Source organism: Pongo abelii, chromosome 2 (assembly GCF_028885655.2).
Source record: "Pongo abelii isolate AG06213 chromosome 2, NHGRI_mPonAbe1-v2.0_pri, whole genome shotgun sequence".
In the NCBI taxonomy this organism is placed as follows: Eukaryota; Metazoa; Chordata; class Mammalia; order Primates; family Hominidae; genus Pongo; species Pongo abelii.
In genome coordinates this window covers 158,421,855-158,446,454 of record NC_085928.1, presented here as the reverse complement: position 1 = coordinate 158,446,454, position 24,600 = coordinate 158,421,855, and the positions used below count along the sequence as shown (strand labels likewise).

At 37.4% G+C, this 24,600-nt stretch overlaps 1 protein-coding gene across 3 annotated transcripts in view; it reads right to left on the bottom strand.

The window, feature by feature from the left end:
- Nucleotides 1-1,172: 1,172 nt before the first annotated feature.
- CPB1 (carboxypeptidase B1) overlaps nucleotides 1,173-24,600 on the bottom strand; it is a 69,301-nt gene continuing 45,873 nt past the window's right edge. For all 3 annotated transcript variants that reach the window (XM_063722266.1, XM_054552820.2, XM_063722265.1), the window contains 8 exons: nucleotides 20,255-20,354; nucleotides 20,065-20,166; nucleotides 19,115-19,216; nucleotides 16,455-16,565; nucleotides 16,276-16,366; nucleotides 15,417-15,619; nucleotides 3,820-3,904; nucleotides 1,173-1,544 (listed from right to left, as the gene is read on the bottom strand). In XM_063722266.1, the coding sequence (XP_063578336.1) occupies nucleotides 1,357-1,544; nucleotides 3,820-3,904; nucleotides 15,417-15,619; nucleotides 16,276-16,366; nucleotides 16,455-16,565; nucleotides 19,115-19,216; nucleotides 20,065-20,166; nucleotides 20,255-20,354 (982 nt within the window). In that variant the 3' untranslated portion in view covers nucleotides 1,173-1,356. The remainder of the gene's footprint in view (nucleotides 1,545-3,819; nucleotides 3,905-15,416; nucleotides 15,620-16,275; nucleotides 16,367-16,454; nucleotides 16,566-19,114; nucleotides 19,217-20,064; nucleotides 20,167-20,254; nucleotides 20,355-24,600) is intronic.

Sequence of the window (24,600 nt, the reverse complement as noted above, 5' to 3'; positions counted from 1 at the left end):
GATATTTTAACACATCATGCCCAATATGGAGTCTCATTTTTCTTGAAGCCATATAGAAAGTAATGAGTTAATAGTCTATGAAAGTAGACTACAGAAAGTCTATATAGAAAGTAATGAGTTAATAGTCTATTATTTTTAAGTAAGAGATGCCCCTAAATTGTAACTTTAATGCATCTCATTCTATTTTAAAATTTGAACTTGGCACAATACTTCCCAACATTAGCATGTTCAATTCCAATCCTGGAAAACATCAAGTCCTGGAGTGATTTTTGCCACTTTCATTGGTCCAAGTGGTCCAGTCAGGGTCCCTGGCATCCTCTTGTCCCACTTCTGATCTGCTTTCCACACCCTAGCCTAGTTGGTGCTCCAAAAACACTGTGACCATTTCATTGATGACTCAGTCTCTTCAATGGATTTTCATTGTTCTTAGACCAACGTCCCCAGTCCTTAACGTGACCTCTAAGCTCTGCCCGACATGGTTCCTACCACCCTCCCCAGCCTGTACACATGCTCCTCTTTCCTCAGCTCTCTAAATTTCACCCTCGCTGGCTTTCTTCTTACACTTTTGGGATAGTCACAGGCCTGGAAGGGGTGCTCCCTTTGTCCAGCTAACTGTGACTTATTTCTCAGGTTACAGCACTTTCTGAGGGAGGCTTCTCCCCTACATCAAGCAGGTAGACTTTTTGTATGTTCTTTTTGTGTAGTTCATCCAGCACTTATTTGATTAATGTAAATTAGATTACTAATTAATAAATGGTTAATTAATGAGTTAATTATTTGTGTAATGTCTGTCTTTCCGAAGGGCCTATACACCCATTAAGGGCAGAAATGTCATCTTTCTTTTTCATTGTTCTGTCTTCAATTGCTTAGCAAAGTGCATGGCATGTAGTGGACAGCTGATAAAATAACTTCAGTGAGCCGAGACAAAAGCTAGACCAAGAAAGATGGTGTCTTTTCATGTATGCCAGGTTTAATAGTCCTAACTTTCCCTTTACATTTCTTCTTAGCTCACAAGCCTCCCGCTGTAATCAGTGCATCTGCACCCTGACGGTCTTGGCCAGCACCCCAGGATGTTAACTCCTATACAGCTGACCGGATCCTCACTGTGCACGGCTTGCTTAGTCATTCGTTTACATCAGTTTTTCCCCAAAGAAGTAGACCATATGTCAGGCTTTCCAATGGTAATGATTCACTTTTATTATGATCAATATGAAAAGATCTACCTAGTTTAATAGACCCAGAAACTTAAAAGAAAGATTGGGATCTGTAAAACATCCAGGCAAACCAAAATAAGAATTCAAGAAAGAAAAGAAACGAAAAATGGGAATTTTGAAACAAGGCCATCAGCTTTCTCAACTAGTACAGGTGTTTCAGGACGTAGCTGGCAACATACTTGATTGCCAGCAAGGTCTCCTCGCAGGTAGCCCGGATCTGGGATTCCGGAAGGAGGAAGCCATATCTGCCTGTATCTCGGAGTTCAAAGGTGAAGGAATATCTGATTCCTTGGTCATAAGCCCAGTCGTCAGAGCCCCCAGCAGCAGGATCTGAAATGTGCAAACAGCAGTGAAAAAAAACTTTAAATCTAGGAAGGAGCTTTAAAAAATTGCTAGTTTCTTTTTTTCATTACAAATGTTTCACTGTGCAAAATATTTTGAGTAGGCCAATTTTCTAGTAAACTGGATCATAAATGTTATGGGGGCTGTTTTAAAAAATTACTCCAATCTTATTAAATGTGTCACTACTTCACTTTGTAGAAATGATGTGTTTAATACTTCAGAAAGGATGTAATGTGTAATGCAAAATTCCCAGTGTGCTTGTATGCTACGGTAAACTACACTTTATATGTGAAAGGATGTGTATCTCTCAGGAAAATAAGGAAAGCCATATGATGATTGGCAAGAGGAGAAGACTCTAAACCCAGCTGAAACTGTGCCAAATGATAAGATTGAAGAAGCTGAGGCCAGGGCTATGCCTTCATTTTCATATTTTTACTGTTTATCTAGCATAGGGCCTGGTGTAGATAAGGTATTTGTTATTAATTTATTCAATAACAATCATGTTGTCACTAACACACAGAATATGTATTAATTAATTCATTTGTTCATTTATTCACTCATCTGTTTTTTCAGTCAACAATTGTATAGCCCCCACTGAACAGCAGACTATGGGCTCAACTCTGAAGATGCCAGAACAAAGGAGAGATGTTGGCTCTGCCCTCCAAGGTCTTACAGTGTAATGGAAAAAGAAACCTAGTTGAACTGAATAAAACATGCACCAAGTTCACCATATATAAATAGGTGGGCTATCTCTGCTAGAAACCCCTTAAGAAAACAGTATGCCTCATATGATTCAGAGCAGTTTTTTAAAAAAATAAAAATAAAGAAAATTATATTCTGCATAAAAGCTTAAAATAAATCCCAACAACTCAGGACTGGAGCCTCTCCAACTGCACTGGAGGCCACTTGATGATGAGACCGAGTCTTTTTTCATGTGTGTGTTTCAATTTTTTTCCAACCTCAGGCAGAAAGAAATCATTTGAAGGCAAAGGAAGATATACGTAGAAATTGAAAACGAGGCCTGTGGAATGTGCCTTCCAGATAAATCTAAGCTGCAGCACCCAGAGCTCTGGGGTCTAGCCCCTACCACTCTAGCCACTTGCTTGCATACACTGAGTGACTAATTAGAGGGACTGGTGTCTACCTCTTGAAGGTGACTTGTGCCTCAGGTAGCCCTGGTACTTGTCGTCTGTTTAGCCAAAAAAAACACTCTGTCTTTTTTTGTTTTTTTGAGATGGAGTTTTGCTCTCGTCGCCCAGGCTAGAGTGCAGTGGCAGGATCTCAGCTCACTGCAACCTCCGCCTCTCAGGTTCAAACGATTCTCCTGCCTCAGCCTCCCGAGCAGCTGGGATTACAGGTGCCCGCCACCATGCCTGGCTAATTTTTTGTATTTTTAGTAGAGATGGGGTTTCACCATGTTGGGCAGGCTGGTCTCTAACTCCTGACCTCGGGATCTACCCGCCTCGGCCTCCCAAAGTGCTGGGATTATAGGCATGAGCTACTGCTCCCGGCTGAAAACACTCTGTCTTATATTTTCCTCCAGCAACAATCCTTTCAGATAAAACTTTTGTGTCATCATCTCGGGAAGTTAATTCTGATACTGTGGGGTTGGTTGGTCTTTGGGTGTGTTCTTTCCTTGTGCCTCCTAGCATCACAGCACTTAGCACCTGTATCACAAAAGACTGCTTATTTTTGCTGCTTCCCTACGGCTAGTTCTTTAAAGACTGCCCTGATCTCCCTCCTTCCTTTTCTCTTTTCATCTTTTCTTCTCTCTTTTCTTACTTTCTCGTTCTCTTAGTGCCTAGTAAGGCCCTGGCACATAGTAAGTGCTCAGTAGATGCTTACAGACAGCAAATGTCTCTGTGGGTTGAAAAGGGTATTTTTCTCCTCCTCCCTTTTTATTTTGAGATAGGGTCCTGCTCTGTCACCCAGGCTGGAGTGCAATGGTGCAGTTATAGCTCACTGTAACCTTGAACTCGTAGGCTCAAGTGACTCTCCCACTTCGGCCTCCTGAGTAGCTGGGATTACAGGTGTGTATGACCAGCTAATTTTTTAATTTCTTTTAGAGAAAAGGTTGCTATGTTGTCCAGGCTTTCCCTCCTTTTTTTTTTTTTGGAACAGAAAACTGATTACATATTTTAGAAAAATTTGCTGTGAGGCAAAAGCCACATGCTTTAAACTATCAGAAAAGAAAAGCCCCAGGAACCATTTGTTGGCTTTTTAGGCACATGGTTCTTTGCACAGTTCTGAAGCCAAGACTCACAGATTGTTGTAGCTCCCGGGCCATATGTGTACTTGGTGCCGTGCAGTGAGGCAAGTTCTTTCACAGTAGCTTTAGCCAGGGCATTCTGCAAAAGAAACAGCAATAAGTAAGGAAATAAATAAAAGCACACTGCCAAACAAATGTCCTGTACATTATTGTTAAGGCATTCAAAGCATGTAAGTAACAATTTGGATCATATTATATGCTTATTCAGGACCCATTTTCATTTTTCTGCTTAACCTAGTGATATGATCCAAGTAATTCTTGTGCAAGAATGTCTTCCCTAATACCCTCCCCAAGCATTCACTCTGAGCCTCTATTTATCTTGTCTTGTAAGAGTTTGTAAGAGAAAAGCAAGAGACAAGGAAGTCTTTATGGTTGTGCAAAGAAGTTGTTTACCTGTTTGCAGGCAAACAAACCAAAACACACGCACGCAAAAACTCAAAGAAAACAAAGCAAAAACAAAAACAAAAACAAAAACAAAAAACACTTGGCAATGTGGCAGGTTATAAAGCCAGATTAAGTTACAATAGGGTTGTGTGAGTCAGGGCAGGAGAATTAGAAACTGCACATAGGAATGGCTAGTCAATGCAACATTCAGTGCCAGCCTGAAAATGCTTAGGAATTGGCAGTTCCAAGGATGAGTGGTAGCTCCAGCTTGGAAATTTTTTAGACTAAAAAGTTAGAGAATATTCATTCTATTTCAAAATGCAGAACATTTGAATTTCAGAATTTAAAAAAATTGTTAAGTATTAACTTACGTGTAATCTTTTTTCTTAGAAGCATCATCACCTTCTCATAAGAACCATTGCCCTCCAGTTCCCTGCACCCCACTCCTAGGGAGAGGCTCTCTGCACTCAGAAACTCTGTGGTAAAACTCCACTGTCATACTGCCTATTTAAATAAAACACTTGAGAAGCAAGGCCTGGCTCAGCTGTCTGGGGAATACAGATTTGAAAAACAAATTGTTTACTGCAGAAGAATTAGCCATAATTCATTCTGGTTATGAAACCGGCTATATTTCATACTTTGGCATTATAATTACTTCTTCTACATATGCCTGGAAAACTGTGAGGTTGGTGATGAAATCAGAATAATATGATTTTTACAAAGTAGGAATTTTCCTTCCCTTATTCTAATGTTGAAACCAGTTTAGTAGAATCTTACGTCAAACTGATGAGGGCGTGGCCATAAGACTTCAAGGATTCCAATTCCTATAGCATTAATACTTCATCAGCCAGGTGGTAAATTAGAAAACTTAAAAAGAGTTATAAAATGTAACTCATTATTTTCTGTTCTGGTCCACTGAAATGATGCAATCAGCTTTCTGGAACTAACATTATTCTCAGAGTTTTGGGTCGGTACTTGCAAATTTTAGGGTTCCATTTTCCTATTTCTAAACTGATAAACTAAGACATGCTTTCTCTAACTGCATGAAATCTTTACTGTTGTGGCCTAAATATATTGCTCCTCTTGTTTAATCTTATTGTAACAAAGACACTAGATTTAGATTTTTTTAACCCTTTGTTTAAACCCTTAGGTTCCCCTGCCAATTGAAACGAGAACCAGTTAAACATTACATAATGCTCATAATAGATTTAAAACCATCTTCTAGAGATGTGAAACCTGGTGAGGCAATAGTTCTTTTTGTAGGTAAACATGATATTTTCTACCATTCTACAATTTCTTTAACTTGCCATTTATCAAAGGAAATCTCTAGTTAGTTATTTATCTGAAAGGCAGAACCTCTGATCTTAAAGAATTCTTATTCCTTCCCAGGTTGCCTTCTTCAGGCTTTACTTCAATTTTTCCTTAAGCCTTGAATTATTATTTTTAGTTAGTAGAAATATGATTCTTCAATATTAGTTCCAAACATATAAAGTTACGAAGACTAGAGAAGATTTAATAGTCATTGTCATTATCTATCGGACTCGTGTGTTGATTGTCTTTCAAGTCTCTCAATATATTTACTGGTGCAATGTAGTAATACAGTTTTCAGCCAAAACCAAAAGGGGCTACTTGTGATCTGTTATCTCTTTTGACCTATTGTATCAATTTAGACATGATTTCCATTAAGGCCACAGAAAAATATTTAGTTGTCCTTTCCTCAAACCACACTCTGGGCATGTGAAGTGACATCCGAGTTCTCTCTACACTGTCATCGGCATCTTTTGGAAACAGTTGCTCTATTTTTTTTTGATGCTGAAGCAATATCTGAGGTTGATGTGAGCTTAAAAAAGTTGTTATTTTATTCCTGTCACAGGCGCACACTGGAGGAACATTTAGTTTGTGTCTCAGTTCTCAGCTCTTGTCCTCAGTTGCTCTCTCATCTTGATATCTACCTCATCTCTCATCTTCTGAAGATCACCTCATCACCATGTCTTCGATGGCTCTATCATGTCAAACCTCTTTTGGCAAAAACAGTTGTTGCAAACCAGGTCCGGCCTTGTCTCTCAGGCTACATCATTTGTTGTGCATTCCCGTGTTCCTTCTGAGGTAGATTTTCCTGAATTACTTCCCTGTACACCCTTTCCTGCTTCTCCTGACCTCCATGACTGTGGGTACCCTTTTCTCTTCACTGGAATCCTCTTTCTTTCTTTGCTAATATGGATAATTGCTATTGTTTTTCCAGATTCAGTTTTAGTGTTATCTTCTTTGTGAAGCTGCCCCTACTCTCTTAGGAAGCATTGAGCACCTCTCCTTTTTAGGGGCCCACACTTTTATCAGGGTTCACTGTATGCTATAATCAGTTGTTTTTGCATCTGTTTCCTCACCAGGTGAGCTCCTTGAAGGAAGGAATTGTTGGCTATTCATTTTGTAACCTCAGCAGATTGCACAGCACCTAGCACATGATTAGTCGACTGAGTCTAACACTCTGGCTTAGGGGCATTATGAATAATCAAGATTTGGGTGGAGGTGCAGAGTGCTGAGCTTTGCAGAGGCTGAACCCACCTGAGTGGAGATTGGGGATGCTTCTGGGGGAGGACAGTGGTACCATTTATTGATGGTTGATAGGATGCCACATTTAGACATTGACATCTTCTGTGCATTTTACTTATTTCTATTAATTAAAAAAAAGTCTATGAATCCTTTCTCTTAGCCCCTCCAAGGCCAAAAGACAAAAAAAGTCAGAACAGACATTGATCAAGTAAAATATCATATTTTAAATTCCAATTATGTTAACAAAAATCCCTGGAATCAGTGTGGGTCTTTTCTTTAGAAGAGTTCAAATAATTTCACAAATGTTACTCATTTATCTTCTCAACATTATCTGTCCACATTTCACCGACACAGAATTTTCTAGCAGAATGGAATGCCATCTGGGGCAGCAAGCTCAGTGGGAATGTTCCAATCAACCCGGATGACTGACCCCTGCCAAGAATGGTAGAGAGAAAGGTAATTCTTGCATTTGCTACAATTTAGAGTGGTAACTCTTTTCCCTTCATGTTTCTGTAAAAAGAGATGAGGGCAGATGATGGAAGAACCGAGAAGCAACGACACAGCAGAGAGCTCGGTCCATATCTTGAAACTCCAATTAGTGATGATTTCTATAAAACTTGCCTTTTGAGGGACATCTTACATTGTTTCTCAGTGGATTCAAAATCAGAACTAACATTTACATAAAAACTTAAGCTTTACAAAGAGCTCTTGATAAGAGCTAGATATTTTTATCCCCATTTTACAGATAAAAGAACTAACACTCACAGAGGATAAAAGAACTTGCTCAAGGGCACACAGCCCCGTAAGTGGCTGACTTGAGCTAGGTTCTTCTTTCTTTAAATCCTCAGCTCTTTTTCACTTCTCCTTGTGGCCTTGGAATACTTCAAAAGAAGTGTTGCTGGAGCTGGTTTTACCAATTGTAAAGAACAGAAGGAAGCTAAATATAAACCAGCCTGGGAGAAAACTTTGCTTTCAGTCAAGGCCAAACATGGTCAGCTTTTATTAATCCTTAGCTATGAATTTTCACATCTTATGCATGTTCTCTTTTGTCATCTGTTTCCTCAAAATGAGGCCTTGGTCCTAGAGCAAAAGACAGAGAGAGTCTAAAATGTCACATCTAGCTCACAGCCCAAGAGACAAAGTAAAAGCTAGTGTAATGTTTCTCCAGGCATTGAATTCCAAGGACCTGGTGAGATGAATAAGGAGAGGATATTCTTTTCCACTGACCTGCATTCCCATCGAATACATGATAAAGAAACTCCCCTTTCGTGACTGTGCACACAGCCCTTGTTCCAATCTCTTGTACGTGGCCAGCATCATGACGGGGCTGCCTCTTCTAATCTTCCAGTGACCCATTATTACAGTATAAGAAAACAAAAGCTCCAAACCAACTATAAGGTATAAAACAATTTAAAGAAAATTTTCTGTAGAACTTTGTTTCTAACTGAAAGTTCTGAGTTTAGCCATCTCTATGGGTGAATATTTGTGATAAGAGAAACATCAAAATAACCCTTAACTGCAGTTTCCTTCCTTCTGTCCTGCGATAATGGGTAAATTACACCAAGGGACCAATAAGAAACTTAACTTTTATAATTTTGGTGCAAAAGAAGAAGCCCTTACGGTCTATAAGCAGGAACCAAGGAGAAAGCATTTGAGACCTGAAAAAGCAAATATGTTTTGAGAAAAAGGAGGCCCTGAGATTAGAGAAGGGCAAGGAGTTAGGAAAAAGTTTGGCTTAGGAGAACCAGGCCTGCCGATTTCCACAGAGCCCACGGGGAGTGTGGGAAGGCTTTCACTGATGAAAACCAAACTTTTTATTTGGCTGATCTGCATACATATTTTTAAGCTCTTTGAAATTCAAGGGAAATATGAAGTGTGAGTCAGCTGAAATTGCGAAGTCTAGAGAATGTATTTATTTATTTATTTATTTATTTTTTTTTTTTTTCTGGTGGAAGTGGAGTTTCTCCCAAATAAATAAATACTGTCTAATGGGGGATTTGTAGGTTCTCTTGCACTTGAAATTTGCAGAACATTGTAAAGTTTTGTGAAGAAAGTATAAGATCCTGTGAAAGGCAAGAGCCTTTGTCCAGGAATGTGACTTTGTTCTTATCTTTATTTAAAGCAAGTTTCTCAACCTTGGCACTCTTGACATTTTGGGCTGGATAATTTGCTGGGGATGGGAGGGCTGTTCTGTGCATTGTAGGATGTTTATCAGCATCCCTTGGCCTCTACCCACTAGAGGCCAGTAGAGCTCGACAGTTATGACAACCAAAGATGTCTCCCAAACATTGCCAAATGTCATCTGGGGGTGGGAGTGGGAGTGGGGGGCAAAATCAGTTGAAATGGAAGTCATATAAAATATTTAGTTATGGTAAACTAGAATTTATTTTAGGAAAAAGATTAAAAAGAAAGACAACTGATTTTAAAGGTGCTATGAGAATGCCTTTTTCTCTGTTGATGACATTACAGGTATCTTTTAAACACCTCTGCTAGGTCACTCTTGCTAAAACATCACTTTATTCCCAGAACTTTCAGGCTTAGCAAAAAATACAGACTGACCAGCTAAATTTAAATTTCAGATGAACAATAATTTTTCAGTATAAGTCTGTCCCATGAAATATTTGGACATGGTTACAATAAAAATTGTTTGTTGTTTGAATTCCAAATTCTACTGGAAGTCCTGTAATGGACCTGCAATCCTATCTTCCAGGTCCCTGGCTCCGGGGCCCACTGTGACACAGGATTCATCCTGGCATTCAAGTGCCTACACAACCTGGTTACCTCATTGATTGGCTGTTGCCCCTACTCTTCCCTGAGGAGAACACTCGATACAGGATGACCCCCTTCTACTTCCTTCCTCAACTTCATCTTTCAGTTTCTCCATTGCTCATTGTTGGCTCTTTTCTCTGCCTAAAACGCCCTATTCCTTTCTCTGCCACTCAAATCCTGCCCAGACTTCAAAGCTCAGAACAAAATGCATCCCCTCTCTATAATCTTCACTGAGCAGCTTCAGCAAACATTGCTATATTCCTCTCCTGAATTCTTACTATTGCACTCATTGGAAACTCCCAATTCTGTTCTCCTTTTGTTTGGTTTCTGGTACCCAAGTCTTATCATTTCAGTAGGATTGTAAGTTCTCAGTGGCAGGAAACATACTTTATAATGAACACTTAATAGGTGCTCAATGAAATTTCTTTCTTTCTCTTTCTCTCTTTCTTTCTCTTTCTTTTTTTTTTCTCTTTTTCTCTCCTTCTCTCTTTCTTTTTCTTTCTTTCTTTTCTTTTTTTTTTTTTTGAGACAGGGTCTTGCTCTGTCACCCAGGCTGCAGTGCAGTGGCATGATCTTGGCTCACTGCAACCTCTGCCTCCTGGGTTCAAAAGATTCTCATGCCTCAGCCTCCCAAGGAGCTGGGACTACAGGCATGTGCCACCACATCCAGCCAAATTTTTGTATTTTTAGTAGGGAAGAGGTTTCACCATGTTGGCCAGGCTGCTCAAACTCCTGACCATAGTGATCCTCCTGCCTCGGCCTCCCAAAGAGCTGGGATTACAGGCATGAGCCACCAGGCTTGGCCATGAAATTTTCGATGATTGATAAGCCATGTACTGACCAGGCCTAGTAGGAGAATTTTATCAGGCCAAGAGGTCACTTAAAGAGCATAATGGTGAATAAGCAACTAGTTTATTAAATGAATTCTGAGTTTGTCATTTAAAATTTTTGTCTTTTAAGTGAGAGTATGAAGTTGGAGACAATTCCTGCAGCAGATGTTTTGTGCCTAAAGCCCTGTTCACCTAAGCCTGCCTGAAAGCAGAATTGTGGCTTGCTACTCTTGCTATTAGGCAGGGGCATGGTGCAGCTGTGAAGAGTGATGTGCATGGGTGTGTGCATGGCCCTGCAACTGTCTGCCTTCTAATCACAATATTTCTTCCCTCTGATTTTTATCTTTAATCATAATTTTGCATTATACTCACATTCTTGAGGAGAGCAGTGGACTTCTTAGTAATGCCTTAATTAAAACTTCAATTAAGCTGGGCACGGTGGCTCATGCCTGTAATCCCAGCACTTTGGGAGGCCGAGGTGGGTGGGTCACGAGGTCAGGAGATCGAGACCATCCTGACTAACACGGTGAAACCCCGTCTCCACTAAAAATACAAAAAAATTAGCCGGGTGTGGTGGCGGGCGCCTGTAGTCCCAGCTACTCGGGAGGCCGAGGCAGAAGAATGGCATGAACCCAGGAGGTGGAGCTTGCGGTGAGCCAAGATTGCGCCACTGCACTCCAGCCTGGGTGATAGAGCCAGAATCTTGTCTCAAAATAAACAAAACAAAACAAAAAACTTCAATTAAGAGGCAGTGAGTGAGTTGCCACTGGACTGGAAGGTGTTAGAATTTGGAAGTAGCTTTCTATCTTTTGTTCACATTTAATAATTTTTCAGAAAGTCTGTCATATTTCTTCTGGTTACTGTTATCTTTTTCCTCATTAATGAATATACCTCTCTCAAAAGAATGGGCCAGAATCATAAAGACTAGGCTATGAGAAGTTAGTCATCTTAGCTAACCAGAGTACATCTTTATTAATGTCCAGAGGCAGAGGTAATTATGATGTACTGTGTGGGATTAAAGACTTTCTGATGAATGCTCTTCTGCAAAGCAGTTATATGGGGTACCACCATAGAATGTGGCCACTTAAATATGTGTCTGTGTGTCTTTGGAAATTGAGGCAGCCTAGAAGATTCTTCAGAAGCCAGTAGCCTTAGACCCAAGGCTACCCTGACTACTAGTGTTGGCTTCGCTAAGCATTCCATGTCTCAGCTGGAAAATGAGAAACAGACCAGATAATTTCTAAGACTTTTCTAGGCATAACATTCTGTGCTTCTAATGCAGAGAAATGGTGCAAGACTCATACCCTGGATTGGCACCTTTGTATAGTGCACTCTGCTTTCCATTTTGTTAATCTGTGGAGAGGGACAAGATACTTGTTGGCTGGATATTCTTCTGGCTTCCCATTTTTCACTTTGAAGTTGTATTATTATTATTATTAACAGTGTCATGTAGACATCTTTGCAGGGGAAGGTGTACCAAAGATTGGGAGCTTCTTCCTGCCCAATAAGTGCAGCCATATGGCTAGGTTTGAGAGCCTTTTCTCCCAGTTTTAATTTCTCTGACAATAACAAGGTCACAGAATTCAGTATTTCATTGTCCTTTAGAATTTTGGAAATCTAAATTCATTGTTTTTCTTCTAAGTCTTAAAACTTCCTTTGACGGTAGTGGCAACTTTATATTAAAGAGGTCTACACCGAGAGACTGGACAGTTTATGAGGCCATTAGAAGCTCAGAGTGCACTTTGTATTCTTGCTTTAAACAATATAGTATGAGTAAAAGCAGTTTGCAAATGGGAAAGCATTATATGTGTAAGATATTCTTGTTATTCCATCTACTTTCTACTGCTTTGCTAAACATATCTTTTCTAGTAGTCTTCTCTGCAATCCATACAATACTTTTCCTGTTCTTTACTTCATTGGTCTTTTGCATTCTTATCTCTTCCTTTCTTCTGAAGGTTGTCTCATGATATGAGCAATTATTAGGCAAGCTGCATGTAAAATCATTCAGAAATGAAGCCACGTACATTTTTATCATGACTCAGATATCAAAGGACTGCTGCTTATAGGATGTCCTAAGTTTGGGCTGAAAATGCTAACATAAGCACAAAATAATTTCCTTTAGTCTAGTCTTATTGTCCTTGAAACATATATATTTTTTGCTATAAATCAAATAATAATTTTATAGGTATAAAGAAAAATAGAAATCTCTTGTACACCAATGACTTGGCAGAACGCTGTGTAAGTCCTCATTGTTTCCTTTAAATTTTAATGTGGTATGATGCAAGAATTCATCTTCCTAATGTTTTACTACCTTTTGTTTTCTGCAGCAGAGTCACATTTCTCTATGTAAGAATTAATATGGAGGCACTAGATTTGGGTGGAAAATTAACTTTTCTAGACCAAGACTTATTTTTTTCCCCTTGAAATCCTCATTGTAAATAAAAACTGTAAAAATGTTAATACTGATATTTTTGAGAGACTCATATTCTTTTTTGTCTATACATATATTTGTAATTGCACTATAGTTAATGAGCTTGTTTTAGCAAAATGTGCTCTGGAAGTAAGTAAACTAGAATTCTACAATATAAGAAAAAGTTGGAAGGATCTCCAGCTACTCAAAATATTAAAGTTGCTTTGGTGTGCTAAACTAAATTCAGACGCCAAATGAATCAGATAATCAAATAACAGTCACCTTAAGTAGCATGCCACTTACTAGTGGCATTTAAATATTTCTTTTAAGATACTAGAGAAAAGCTTAATAGAGAAAATTATTGGAAATTAAAAATAACTTTTAAATCAATGAGTATGATACATCAAATTAAGTTTTTGCGTTTTAGTCACCTGTCTTGTACTCTGGTAAAGATAAAAGTGGCATGTACTTTTATTTGAACTTTTTAGTTTTGAATGTGTAGAAACAAACATCCGAGATAAGATTATTTTGTGGCTTGTGCTTTTTCTCCTTTCGAGAATAGATTATAAACATTTTACTTTGGTAGAATTCTACTTATTATACTTCTTTGGCAATTAGAATTTAACAATTTTGGAGGACAGGATTTTGAATAGTATCTCTTTTACTATTACCTCTCCTTGACTTTAAACAAAGAAGTGACTCTTAGGGAAGAGTATCAGTGACTCATGTTCTGTTGGAACATTTTTACACCATTTGGCACACATGTGAATTGGCCCATTAAACTTGCTAACTCTGAGCCTTGGTTCTTTTACTGGAGAAAATTCCCTTAGGAAGTAGCAAAAATTATTCATAATATTCTAAAGGCAGGACTTACTTGCCTTTTTTTTTTTTTTTTTTTTTTTTTTTTTTTTTAAGAATGATTTGGAGACTTTTAGGGTAGCCCAGATTCTGGTTGCTATTGTACACAACTAGTGGCAACAAAGCTGTCTCATCACTAAAAGAGCTTAAACTTATTCCTCCAATAAGAAAATGTACTGAATAAGAAAACTTTGGCAGCTCACCTTCCTGGAACACTTTAAGCTTTATTCTTTAGTGTTGGTCTTTTAGTAGTTACGTCTAAAACTAGTTGATATTGAAGCAAACTGGATATATATATGTTATTGCTACCCTTAATGTGTTTTGTAATTTTAATTTTTATATTTTAATTAACTCACTAGTATGCAGTTATGACTTTGACTTTCTCTCTTCTGATATGGCACAACTTAAATATATTTACATGAGTTATACAAACTACATACCCCCACCTCCTCTTTTCTGGTGGCCAGAAATTTTGGACAGAAATGAGAAGCTAACCACACCCATCTGTGGGAGAGCAAGACTGTGAGCACCCATTGGGAACACATACAGACCAAGCTTAAGTGAAAAACTGAAATGCTTAGTGGTGCTAACATATATACATACATACACATATATATATGTGTGTGTATATATATGTATATATATATATGTGTGTATATATATATGTATATATATATTTTTTTTTTGGCCATGGATGGGGAAAAATGAAAAGCTTTTTGAAAAATTGTATTTTTTTTAAAGAAAAGGGCCCATCCAACTATTAGCTATCAATTTTCTAGGAGACTGGGTTATTTTTCTGACTTGTTCTCAAAATATTTACAGCATTACATATTTTGGTCTCTGAAAGACTGAATCTGAAAGTATAAAACAACAATTTTCAGTTTTAAAGTTACTAGGTCTTCAAATTTATGCATTTAGGTAAGCCAAATATCCATGTCATTGTCTAAGTGGAATACATTTTTTTTTTTTTTGGCGTAACTCAAATGCTTTAAATCTTATATTTGCTCTTTTAGTTTATTGGTGCCAATTTCTGGCAGCCAGATGTTTCATAAATTAAAGAAATATTGTTTGAAAGATTCAAACATGCTTATTTAAAAAATTATTCATTGACATGTGATATTTCTCAATGAGAAAACTCATTATTTAGCTGCTCAAGTGATTATGTCTTGATTGTTCAATAAGATTGCTAGTTTCATTGATGTCAGAGATTCTTACATTTCTTTGCTTTATTCCCTGTATGTGGTAAAGACTCATTCACATTATTTGTTCATCGATTGATTTACTTTTGAGTCTCACCCAATCAAAAAGTGAAATAAACAATTTTAGTATTTAATAACTAAACTTGATATCACCCAAATGTGACAAATCCTAATGACATCTGCTGTGCTCTGCTATGCTCTAGATCTGTGACAAATTCAGCTCAGGGCAGCTTGACAAAACTGACTGAAAAAAAAAATATGTATGTGATCAAGCAACTTTGTTGATTATCTCACATGCATCTGAAATCATCATGTAAGTCAGCATTGTGGTGAAGCCAGAGGAAATGGAAATATTGTCATTTTGAAGATTAGTCAATAAATCACATGTGGGGAACAATTTCCTGCGTGAAAATTGTATTTCTTTTAGCCAACTCCAGATTCCTTATAAATCTGTAATAAGTTTTTCAATTCTACTACCAAAAAAGTCAATAAAGGGACTTCCAGAAATTGTTCTTATAATGATTTTTTTTCAGGATTAGAATTTAAAAAATCTCAACAGTAAAATGTCATACCTACTACTTTGCTACTTACCAACTCAGCATTGTTCTCACCGAGTTTGTAAGCATATGAGTAAGGGTAAATCATCATTTGGGAGTATGAGTGGATTGTCAGATATGCCTTGATGGAAGAGAGGTTGTTGCGGATGAAATCAGCCAGGGCCTTGGTCTCCTTTTCAGACTCTGCAGCAGGTCCACAGTAAGTTTCGTCACAGGGGTTTCGAGAGGCTCCAATTTCTGGAAAAACATATGATGTTAATGGCAAGGATCACCTAGTGAAGTTCTTGTGAGGATGTTTCAAACTTTCAAATTAGGGAGTTGTTTTCGTAGGAGTCCTTATCAAGGAGTCCTTAAAGTTGTCCCTATTATGTATATATTATATAGTAAAATAGCGATTTAATCACAGGATTAGGATGGTATGTTTTTAAGCTAACGTGGTAAAAAGTGGCACAAGGAATCACCAATGTGTCTCCGTGTAGTATTACACAATGATATCAATATAGTGTAAGAAAATTAACAAGTAAGGGACAAACTAATATCCATGAAAAAATTATTACTATGATCATTCTTAATTGCATTATGATTTTATGTAAATATTTATTTAATAGCTGTCTCCCCCTCTAGACTATACATTCCATGAGTAGTAGGATTATGTCTGGTTTGTTCAGCCTTATATTTTCAGCATCTAGCACAGCTGGGAACACAACAGAGTTCTCAATATGTTTTGGTCAAATGAATTAAACTGTTTTTTTTTTTTTCGGTGCTTTTAGAAAGTTAGAACTTTAAAATATAAAACTTTGCAGTTTTTTTTATTTTAGATACTGTTGTGTTTTCATATTTTTCCTCTTATGTTTTTCAACAGATACATGCAAAATGGCTAGCCAGATACTTACCACACCAACCAGCATCAAAATTTCTGTTGGGGTCTGTGCCAATGCAGCTAGATCCAGCATGGGTGGAGCGAGTCTTTCTCCAAAATCGGCTCTGAAAGTGGACTACATAGTTAGGATAAATATAATAGAGAGTGGTTGGTTTTAATTTCATCAGCCTCTCTCAGTATTGGTGCATATACCTTGGTCCAAGTGTAGATGTAGCCATCAATATTGAGCACAGGCAGGACATAAAAGTCTAACTTGTTGAGAAGCTCTGTCACTTGGATCTCACGTCCATAGGTACGAACAGCCTGTATGTGAATTATGAAGAGGAATTTCATGGAAAAATGGAATTATGATGCTGTTAAAATTTACAAAGACTGTTGAATGCTAACTTTGGTAATAAAAGCAGCATTTCCTATTGAGGTGGACAATATTAATATTTAAAAAGCAATCAGCAAATTACTACCAATACTTGATATTTTTATTTATAATTGTTATTTCTAATTCTTCTTTGCTTCCAGGATATTTCTATTGCATCCTTCTTATTTTAACTTTTTACTTTAATGAGAAACTTATTTAATTAAAGACTCCTAAAGAACATATATACTCATTTAGGATAACAACTACAGTAGCTTTTTACAAAGTTAGTAGTGTATAAGTGTAAGTAAGGTATAGAACTTACTAGTTCTAGTAAGTAAGAAGTGTCTGTGGATAGCTGTGTATGTTCCTAATAATGTCATTTAGAAATGTATTTCTTTTCTATAAAACCTCCTGTAGATGGTCTCACTAGAGGGAATGTCCAATATAACAAGGTAATGAGAATGCCTCTCATAATAAGCTCACACTCATGGATTTTGGGGAGGCTCTCACCAACACTCCAAGCTGCATAGTAATGGGAGTTTCCTTTGTTGTCTTTCTCAAGGGACAATCCTGTTGTCTCTGTTAAATAATGTAGATACTTATCTACGAATGAGGGACATCATGCCCATTTAATACGTTCTCGTAGTCACAGTCCCTCTGCTCCAGCATCATATTAAACTTAAATTCAACCCTTCCCTAGGCTTGCTTGAATAAACTTTAAAGTAGGTTAGACTTCTATGTGTGAACAGTTTTTATATACTGTTTGTAATTATATATATAAATTAATTACAATATTACATGATAAAGCATGTGCTTTTTGGGTTAGAGGAGCTATACAATCATGTTCTTTTAATTGTCTACAAATTGGAAAAATAGTAAAATTTAATTCTAACATCCAGTTATCCTCTTCTGAAAGGCAGATGGTGAGCTACATAGTGAAGCTAAGTGATGCCAATCTGATACATAATGTCTAGAAACCAAGACTACATAACAAATATGTACGGAAGTGCTTCACAAAAAAATTATGTTGTATATAATAATATTCTTATATATTTAAAGCACTTCAATGTTTTCAACTTTTAAATTTGAAATAATTTTAGATGTACAGAAGAATTGCAAAAATAGTTCCGACATACCTGTCATCCGGCTTCCTGAATGTTACCATCTTACATAACCATGGTATAATTATTAAAGTCAATAAATTAACATGGATACAATACTATAAACTAAACTATAGACTTTATTCAAGTTTCACAAGTTTATCCACTAATGTCCTTTTTCCATTCTAGGTTCCAATCTAGGATCCTACATTGCCTTTATTTGTCACATCTCCGTAGTCTTCTCTGATCTGTGACAGGTCTTCAGTCTTTTTCTGTTTTATGACTTTAACACTGTTGAAGAGTGCTGGTCAGTTTATTTTGCAGAATGTCCCTTACTTTGAGTTTGTCTAAATTATTTTTCAAAATTAAATTTTGTTTACGATTAAAGGGAGGTCATTCATTTTAAGGAAGATTATCACAAAGGTGATATGTCTTTTCACAGCATAATATCTGAAGCTACGTTATATTGATATGTCTTATTTATTATTGGTGATGTTAACCTTGATCACTTAGTTAAGGTAGTTCCTTCTGCTAGGTTTATCCACTCTAAGTTTTCCCTTTATAATTAATACTTTTTGTGAGGAGATAACTTTTAGACTCTGTAAATATCCTGTTTCTCCTTGAACTTTTACCCACTAATTTTACTTCCATCTGTGGATTTGCCTGACATGATTATTGCTGTGATGTTCTGGTGATGATTTTATGTTTTGCTCATTCTTTGTACATATATTAGTTGTAATTCTTCTGCAAGAAGGAGTTGTTCTTTGCCTCTCTTTTATTTATTGAATCATCTATACATATCAGTAGAGACTCATGCATATTTTAAAACTTGTTTTTAAAAGGCTTTTACATACATCTTATTATTAGAATGATAAGGAATGAAAAACAGTATCATTTAGAGTAAGGACTACTATGCACTCTTTTCTTTTAATCTGAAGTGTACAATGATTGTTAGCCAAGAAATAATGATCAAATTGGTTTAACCACAACCATTAGCTGTTACATGACCAATCACTATGCTAGTTGTTGGACTCTCTACCAAATGTGGGTGAGAAAGTTCAGATGAGTGAAATTCAAATAAATACAATTTTTCTTTTTTAAAGAGATGAGGTTCCACCATGTTGCCCAGGATGGTCTCCAATTCCTGGGCCCAAGCAATTCACCTGTTTTGGCCTCCCAAAGTGCTAGAATTATAGGCATGAGCCACTGCACCTGGCCCATAAATAGAATTTTCTGCCTTATAAAGGTCTGTTGGTGGAAGTTGAAACTAATTTCCAAAATTGGGAACTTGTAATTGTGTATTTTTTTCTGTGTTATTATTCTCTCTAGGTTTTAAGGAATTAATTGAAAATTAAAACATACATTTCTCTTTGCCAAAAACCACTCTACACACTGACCTCTCTTACAAACCACTGGCAGAATGCAGGAGAAATCCACTCTCTGGCATGGAAACCACAGTCCATGAAAATGGCAGGCTTATTTTGTCCAGCTTTGCCAACCTATTGCAAACAAAAGGAAAAGGGAAACCATGATTCATCATAGGACATTCAGGGGTTAACCTCCACTACCCGTCTGGGCTTGAGACTCAACAAGTGAAACCTGACAGCAGCAAGAGCTGGATCCCATGATTAAATTAAAATATAATACTAACACAGTATGTTCTCGCTTCTAGACTCACAGTGTTTGAGCTGAAAGCTTATATGGCTGTTTATTATTTTTATTAAGCTTGACAAGCTCATATTTTCAGATGATGCTTGATTACCCTGCTTAATTGTACTCATGTGGAGGTTATTTTCAGCTGCTGTTATTAGGTGACATGACCAAGACAACTGGATGAGTAATTAGAAGTAATCATGATTGTTGCTAATCTTGTAAGAATTTTTACTACTCTTTCACTTATTCCCTGTCTTTTTATTTCCTTCATTAGAATTACATGACAAAAATGGTGTTAGAAAATGACAGAAACAAATTGTTGATGTACTTTGTAATGTTGTCTGATAGACATGAAGTTTATGAACCTGTTTAGCAAATGGATTTGCAAATGACAGCTGGGAAAGAAGAATTTCATCAAGGCAGATAATCATTTACATTGCTTACAGGAATGTGGTTAAATTTATAGGTCTTCTCTTATTTTATTGCATTTTTCCTTTTGAATAAATCAAAATAATGATTTAAAAATCCACATATGATAAAAGAAGCTGGGGAATCTGGTTCCCTCTGGGATGTAGGCAGGAAAGAGTTATAACAATGTTTGGGATAAGCATGTCTGTGAAACAGATGTTCATGTGTTAGAATTCATTGATTTAAAGCCCTCAGACATGGCAAGGTCATGGTTAAAAATGATTACCTTTAGGAGGTAAATAGCACGTCCTTCAAATGTGGTTCCGATAACACTGCGAGAGATGAGGGCTGGATTCTCAGTGGCGACTTGTTGAGTCCAAGCCTCTATCTACCAAATGGAATCATTTGTAGATCAATGTGGCATTCTTGGTTCAATTCCCAAAGCAATATCTGTCTAAATCATGTGCACATCATACCGTTTCCCAATTGTTGTACTTCTCATAACTGTGTCCTGTTGCACGAACCCGGCTATCAAACTGAGCCTCCACCACATTTCTCAGGTTGCTTATCAGTACCCTGCAACGAACCAAAGTGGGTGTTCCTGTGAACATAAGTGTATTTTTCCCCAGTGAACACACATAAAACCCCAGAGCCACTGCTTTAGTAGATGGAACATTGCACTCTCTATAAATTCTCATGTTGTCCTCTTGGTTCTTCCTGATGACCTTCAGCTGCTCCAGAGAGATTCTGTTACTGACCATAAAGAGTGAGTAAGTCACTAAGAAGGATACTGGAGAGTGCAAGCAAGGTAGGATCTTCCTCAGCCCAAACCTCAGGTATTTGACTATCTGTGAATCTTAAACTTGGAAAATGGTTGCTCCTGGTACCTGGGACATTTTGGGTCAGGGCCTTGGGCTTCCACACAACAGTATGTACTCAAAGCCTATCTTTGGTCTTTCTTCCTCAGGACTTTTCTGAATTTAGAACTAAAAGTCTTGCGTTCCAGGAAGCTACTCAGTCCTGGGTAAATGGGAGGAGTTGTCACTTTGGACATGTCTCTAGGTTCTGAGAAAAATATCTTGTCTGGAAATTCAGAAATATTAACAAGCTGAAGATTTACTTGGTAAAAGAAGAATGGGTTTAAAAAACTAGTTTCTATTTGCTTGTCTTTTGGGTGGTTTAAGTAATCTAATAATGGTTCTGTAGCAAGGTAATATGAAAAGTGGTAACAGAAACCTTTGAGGCCTACCTATTTAGAGAAATGAATTGTCCAGGTGATAGTTTCTATTATGAGGCCAGTCTGAAGGGGTGTGTGTGTGTGTGTGTGTGTGTGTGTGTGAGACTTCACTTCCCTTTCTACTTTGAGTGAAAAGTATGCTTGGAAGAGAGAAAAGTTTATGATCATTAGTATCCTTGATCACAGTACTGTGAATATTACAGACAGAGGCCACTTTGCAGAAATTTCTATTATCCACAATTAAACCTTGAAATGATTTTATCTGACATGCAGAGAATTGCAGACACACATCAAAAGTGTGTCTTCTCCTCTGGTTGCCCCAAGGACATTCTGATGAAGTATGTCAGGGACATCCTCTGAACCTTCCTCCTGGTCACTCCTTCAATTGGTGAACTTGGGTACGAACTTGTGTCTGTTTTTAGAAAGTGTAATAAATTAATACTAACTGGGATCTGTTTCCTAGCAAAAGACAAACACTTTCTTAAGGTCTTAACTATCTTAAGGTAGTATTTAAAAAGGAAAAAATGCAGATTTTAAAAGTTATTCCATGGAGAAATATTTTCTATTGAGCAGCTGCCAATGCTTTGTGAGTGTATTAGTTTTCTATGGCTGTTGTCAGTTGCCACAGACTTAGTGGCTTAAAACAACATGAATTTATTATTTTATAGTTCTGTAGGTTAGCATTCCAACACAAGTCTCACTGGGATAAAAATGAGGTGTGGCTAAAAAAGAGTTATCAACAGGGAAGCTCCAGGGGGACAATCTAACTCCTTGCCTTTTCTAATTCCGAGAGGTCACCTGCATTCCTGGGCCATACCCTTTTTCTCCACCTTCAAGGCTTCAACAGCGGATAAAGTCCTCACATCCAATCACTGTGACCTCTTCTGCCTCTCTCTTTCACTTTAAAGACTCATGAGTTAGAGTGGACATATAGGACAATCCAGAATAATCTCCCTATTTTAACATCAGCTGATTAGGAACCTTAATTCCATCTATAACCTAAATTCCTCTTTGTGATAAACATGACATATTCACATGTTCTGGGGATTAGGATATAGAGTTTTTTGGGGACCATCAGTCTGTCTGCTATAGTTAGGAACAGTGATTTTAGTCAGCACTATAATTATATTCACTATCCCAGTTGAATTGTTAAGGAATAGGGTGGAAGTAGAAGGAATCATGAATGAGGAATCAAAAGATCAAGGTCATAGTTTTCCCTAACCCATAAATTGGCTTTAGAAAAGTCATCTAATCCCTGGACCTTCATGTCATAAGTTTCAGAAGGGGGTCGTTTGATTAGTAAATATTCAACATCCTTTTCAGTTCTAAAATGCAGTGGCTTGATTCCAATCCATAAGCCTTAGTCATTTACATATATGTCTTCCAAGTTTATGAAAAAAATAAAAATTTGCCAGTTACCACTGTCATAACTCAGGAAAATGTGGAGGAAAACTAAAAAATAGTTCAGAAAAATGATATTCAAGGATAACAAAAAACTAAAAACAGAGTAACCAAACCAAAACAAAGCAAGCCAAACAAGACAAAAACCTGGAAACAAACAAACAAAAAAATCAACCGACAGAAACTGCTAAGAGGACAATTATGTCTTGATATCATAATGTGAAAGAACAAATCTTACCTAATAAGGATGAGCTTCTCGGAATGAAAAAAAAAAAAAAACCCAAGAGGACCAGAAAATGACATCCTCTTTCATTTCAAAGCTTCCAGAACATATTGCTATCCTCTTACCTGCACCCAACCCTTGAGTTCAAATTATTATTATTATTTTTGTTTATTTATTTTTGAGACACAGTCTCGCTCTGTCGTCCAGGCTGGAGTGCAGTGGCGCGATATAGGTTCACTGCAAGTTCTGCCTCCTGGGTTCACGCCATTCTCCTGCGTCAGCCTCCTGAGTAGCTGGGACTACAGGTGCCCACCACCACGCCCGGCTAATTTTTTGTATTTTTAGTAGAGACGGGGTTTGACCGTGTTAGCCAGGATGGTCTCGATCTCCTGACCTCGTGATCCACCTGCCTAGGCCTCCCAAGGTGCTGGGATTATAGGTGTGAGCCACTGCGCCTGGCCGAGTTTGAATTATTTAGGAGGATCAGTGACTGTGTGGGGGCTGGCATTTTGTTTGGTACTAAGACATTCTGTTAGAGTTATTACTACGTTAAATATTAAACATTTTCATCAATATCCAGGACAAAGAAGCATAAAAAACCAGTTAGTTAAACTGAAGATGACACCCAAGAGTAAAAATATCCTCTAGTAACTTGCAAAAGAGCATCAGAGTGAGGCTGAAATGTGTTGCCGACTTTTGCTTGAAGGCGGGGGACTGACCTCAAATGATCCTTCCCAGCCCTGTGGTTATTTGATTTTATTAGATTTAGGACAAAGTACTACTTTAGCTATATTACAAAATATTATTACTAAATAATGAGCTTCCATTCTAGAAGATTAAAACAATGCCTCACAGCTCCAAAATAGAGAAGCATGTATAGTATTTTATACTTTTATATGCTCGTTTTATAGTGGTGCCATCCAACTTCTTTTTTTTTTTTTTTTTTTTTTAAACACACAAGCAAATTAAATAACTGGGACTCCCAAAAAAGCAAGGAACACAATGTCTGAGAAGTAAAGAAAGACATGACTCAGTTTTATCCCCTTTCAGATTTCTGGAAAATAGAATATTTGATCAGTACCTGGACTTTGTACCCACTGTTGTTGAAGAACATTACTATGTGCCTATTGCTGTCCTAGGACACCTTCCTGTATGCCTCTGAAATATGCAGAAAAATGCTGATATACGTGTCAGCAACAGTCTCCCTGGATCAAGTAGGGCAAAGCAATCTTTCTACAGTCTGTAGCAAGGAATTCCATGGAGGGCAGGCCACCTAAAAGTTCTGTCAACTTAGCTTCATAACCATAAGTCGGAGATTTACACTATCTGATTCCTAGTCTTTCTGTTACTAAGAGTGAAACTTTGTCATTTAAAACTACAGTTATCTTTCTTTTTGCACATATTTTGATTTTTTTCCTATGATAATTCAGGATCTGATTAAAGCTGCCAAATAATACAGGTCTTGGTGAAGAGGGTTGGAAACACTGAAAAAATCTGAAAAGTTATTTTGGTAGAACTTGTGTGCAGTGGATGGCTCTTGTTATATACAAACACTACTGCAAATTTTTGCCAGCCGGAAATCGTCTAAATACAAGTTAGTTACCATATGAAGTAATAATGGGATGCACAGGGACTGCTTGCAACCCCAGCAAGGATATTGCTGGTATGCTTCTCCAGGATTTCCAGGGACTTCTTATTATTTAATATTTAGAAAATTATATGCTACAAATGTGCTAAGCAGCGAACAGAGAAGCAAAAATTAACAAGCTCTTAGCCCTCAGGGGATGTCCTATGTTCTAGAGGAGACAACATTCATACACAATTCCCAAAAAGTTCACCACTAAAAAAGAAAGTGAATTTTCTATCTGATTAAATAGAGATTGAAATTCTATCAGAAACATTTTACTGTTTTGTGATAACGATGGAATTAAGACATTCAGGTAGCTAGGGTTAATCTGTGG